Source organism: Penaeus vannamei, chromosome 17 (assembly GCF_042767895.1).
Source record: "Penaeus vannamei isolate JL-2024 chromosome 17, ASM4276789v1, whole genome shotgun sequence".
In the NCBI taxonomy this organism is placed as follows: Eukaryota; Metazoa; Arthropoda; class Malacostraca; order Decapoda; family Penaeidae; genus Penaeus; species Penaeus vannamei.
Window position 1 is genome coordinate 23,011,057 of NC_091565.1, and position 2,500 is coordinate 23,013,556.

Below are 2,500 nucleotides of genomic sequence, written 5' to 3' on the forward strand. Positions count from 1 at the left end.
GCGACAAGGTCACCACCGGTCCCCCGGACGCAAGCGCCACTACCGGCCACTCAATCACAGGTAAAGCCGCGACCCCCCCAGCTCCCGCCAGCGACAAGGTCACCACCGGTCCCCCGGACGCAAGCGCCACTACCGGCCACTCAATCACAGGTAAAGCCGCGACCCCCCCAGCTCCCGCCAGCGACAAGGTCACCACCGGTCCCCCGGACGCAAGCGCCACTACCGGCCACTCAATCACTGGTAAAGCCGCGACCCCCCCAGCTCCCGCCAGCGACAAGGTCACCACCGGTCCCCCGGACGCAAGCGCCACTACCGGCCACTCAATCACAGGTAAAGCCGCGACCCCCCTAGCTCCCGCCAGCGACAAGGTCACCACCGGTCCCCCGGACGCAAGCGCCACTACCGGCCACTCAATCACAGGTAAAGCCGCGACCCCCCCAGCTCCCGCCAACGACAAGGTCACCACCGGTCCCCCGGACGCAAGCGCCACTACCGGCCACTCAATCACAGGTAAAGCCGCGACCCCCCCAGCTCCCGCCAGCGACAAGGTCACCACCGGTCCCCCGGACGCAAGCGCCACTACCGGCCACTCAATCACAGGTAAAGCCGCGACCCCCCCAGCTCCCGCCAGCGACAAGGTCACCACCGGTCCCCCGGACGCAAGCGCCACTACCGCTACTCCATCGGGCTCCACACAGCCGAAGGTCACACCCACACCAAGTTACAAGAACCTCACCCCATCAACGGCCGCCTCAGAACGCACTTCCCTCGGTAATCACTCGCACGTTTGGGACTGTTGGCGTCCCACCTATGGTTGCATCGTTCAAGGCCGAGGCCGACTCCTTATCCGCACTCCCGTGCATATCTCCCGTTTGGTTGTTTCCCTCACACCTGAAGACGAGCTTCCCTCAGCACCCCCGCACGTATCCGAGACTATTGGTGTCTCCCGTTCGGTTGTTTCTCTTAAACCTGAGGATGGACTTCCCTCAGTACCCTCCCGCGTAACCGTGATTTGCTATGATTCCGCCGTGGACATTCGTGTAAAACCTGAGGACGGACTTCCCTCAGAAATTCTTCGCGCATCCGAAGCAAGTGACGCCTCCATCCGAACATTTTTTTTTCAGGGCCGAGGCTTACCGCCCCCTACCCCACCCCCGTACTCGTCCGCGAATTCCTTCAACCCCAACATTGGATATTCGATTTTTTTTTGTATATGTATGTTTTTTTTTTTTTTAGTTCCCTTCGCGGATTGTTTGGTGCCGGCGAGCGTGCCATCTACGGTTGGCACGGCATTGATGATTTCAGACTGAGTGAGCGTCTCGCGTCGGTCGCCCTACCCATGCCACGAGGCAAAGGCTGGTCACTGTTTACGCTTGATCAACGTCAACGAGACCCCTGTCCGCCTCGAGCGTGCCAGGGAGTGCCTTACTGCAAGGTCACGCATCCCCAGGTAGCTGTGCTCGACCTTCCCACGCCTACTAGTGCCACCTCTGTTACACATGCCCTTGGCCTGCCGACACCTGCAGCACCGGTTGCTTCGCATACACTGTCGATCGTTTTACCTTCGGTAGAGACTGAGATTGTACTCCTGCACCGCGTTATTTTCTGTTTGTTCTATCAATTTACGCTGATCCCGGACTGTCCCACTGGACCGTTACACGAAACCAACATATACACAGACCAGTCGCAACGACGCCCGGACTGACCTCACGGTCGGCTCTGCACTCACCCCCCACGAGCTTTGCCAACTCAGCTTCCGATTCTGCATACTGTCTCCTCTGACCGCTTCCTTTGCTCACACAGTAGATTATACCCTGGTCGACCCACTGACCTCTCCCTCATTGTTGAAGGGATTGGCCTTTCTTCCATGAATATTTGTATGTTATTTGCACTAGTTTCGTTTTATCAAATCCCCTCCCTCACTTCACACTGCCTTTTTTTTTTTTGATTCTCTGTTCGTTGTTTTCGTTTTCTGTCACTATATCAACACACCGACTGCCCATCCAGATTGACAGTGCAAACACTGTCAGCGCTTAGACGTCATGCATTTGATTGCCTTGTCACTGATTGTGCTCCTGCCAAGGTTACCTATCCATTCTATATGATGCTGTCACATGTATTATGTTCCATTGTATTCACATACGTACCCATTTTTTTTGCTGCCCATTTACTACGGTGTGTATTTTCATTTACTCCTTGTATCAGCTACTCATTTATTATCGTAATGGGCCTGATTTTAGCCATTACTTCGCGTGTTTTTTATGATTTTAGATATGGTTATTCTAGTTAGCTTAGTTTTTATTTGCGCCTTATTACATTCTCTGACACCCGTGTGTGGCGGGGGACCGCCACGGTAGCGTGACCGAGCGATGTAATACTCATGTTATCTATATGTCTAAACACTCAAGTGCCACTCTCTCCCCCTTCTACTGTACACATAATATACTATATATCCTTACACTTACCCTATACAAGTATATCAGCCACACGTACCCCACGC

General features: G+C 54.6%; 1 protein-coding gene across 1 annotated transcript in view; it reads left to right on the forward strand.

Moving 5' to 3' along the window:
• The window catches only part of LOC138864645 (uncharacterized), a 3,465-nt gene that overhangs the window by 732 nt on the left and 233 nt on the right, over positions 1–2,500 (forward strand). The window contains exons 2-4 of the mRNA XM_070132489.1: positions 1–60; positions 331–1,088; positions 1,451–1,597. The exon at positions 1–60 is cut by the window's left edge and continues 236 nt beyond it. Coding sequence (XP_069988590.1) covers positions 1–60; positions 331–1,088; positions 1,451–1,597 — 965 coding nt within the window. The remainder of the gene's footprint in view (positions 61–330; positions 1,089–1,450; positions 1,598–2,500) is intronic.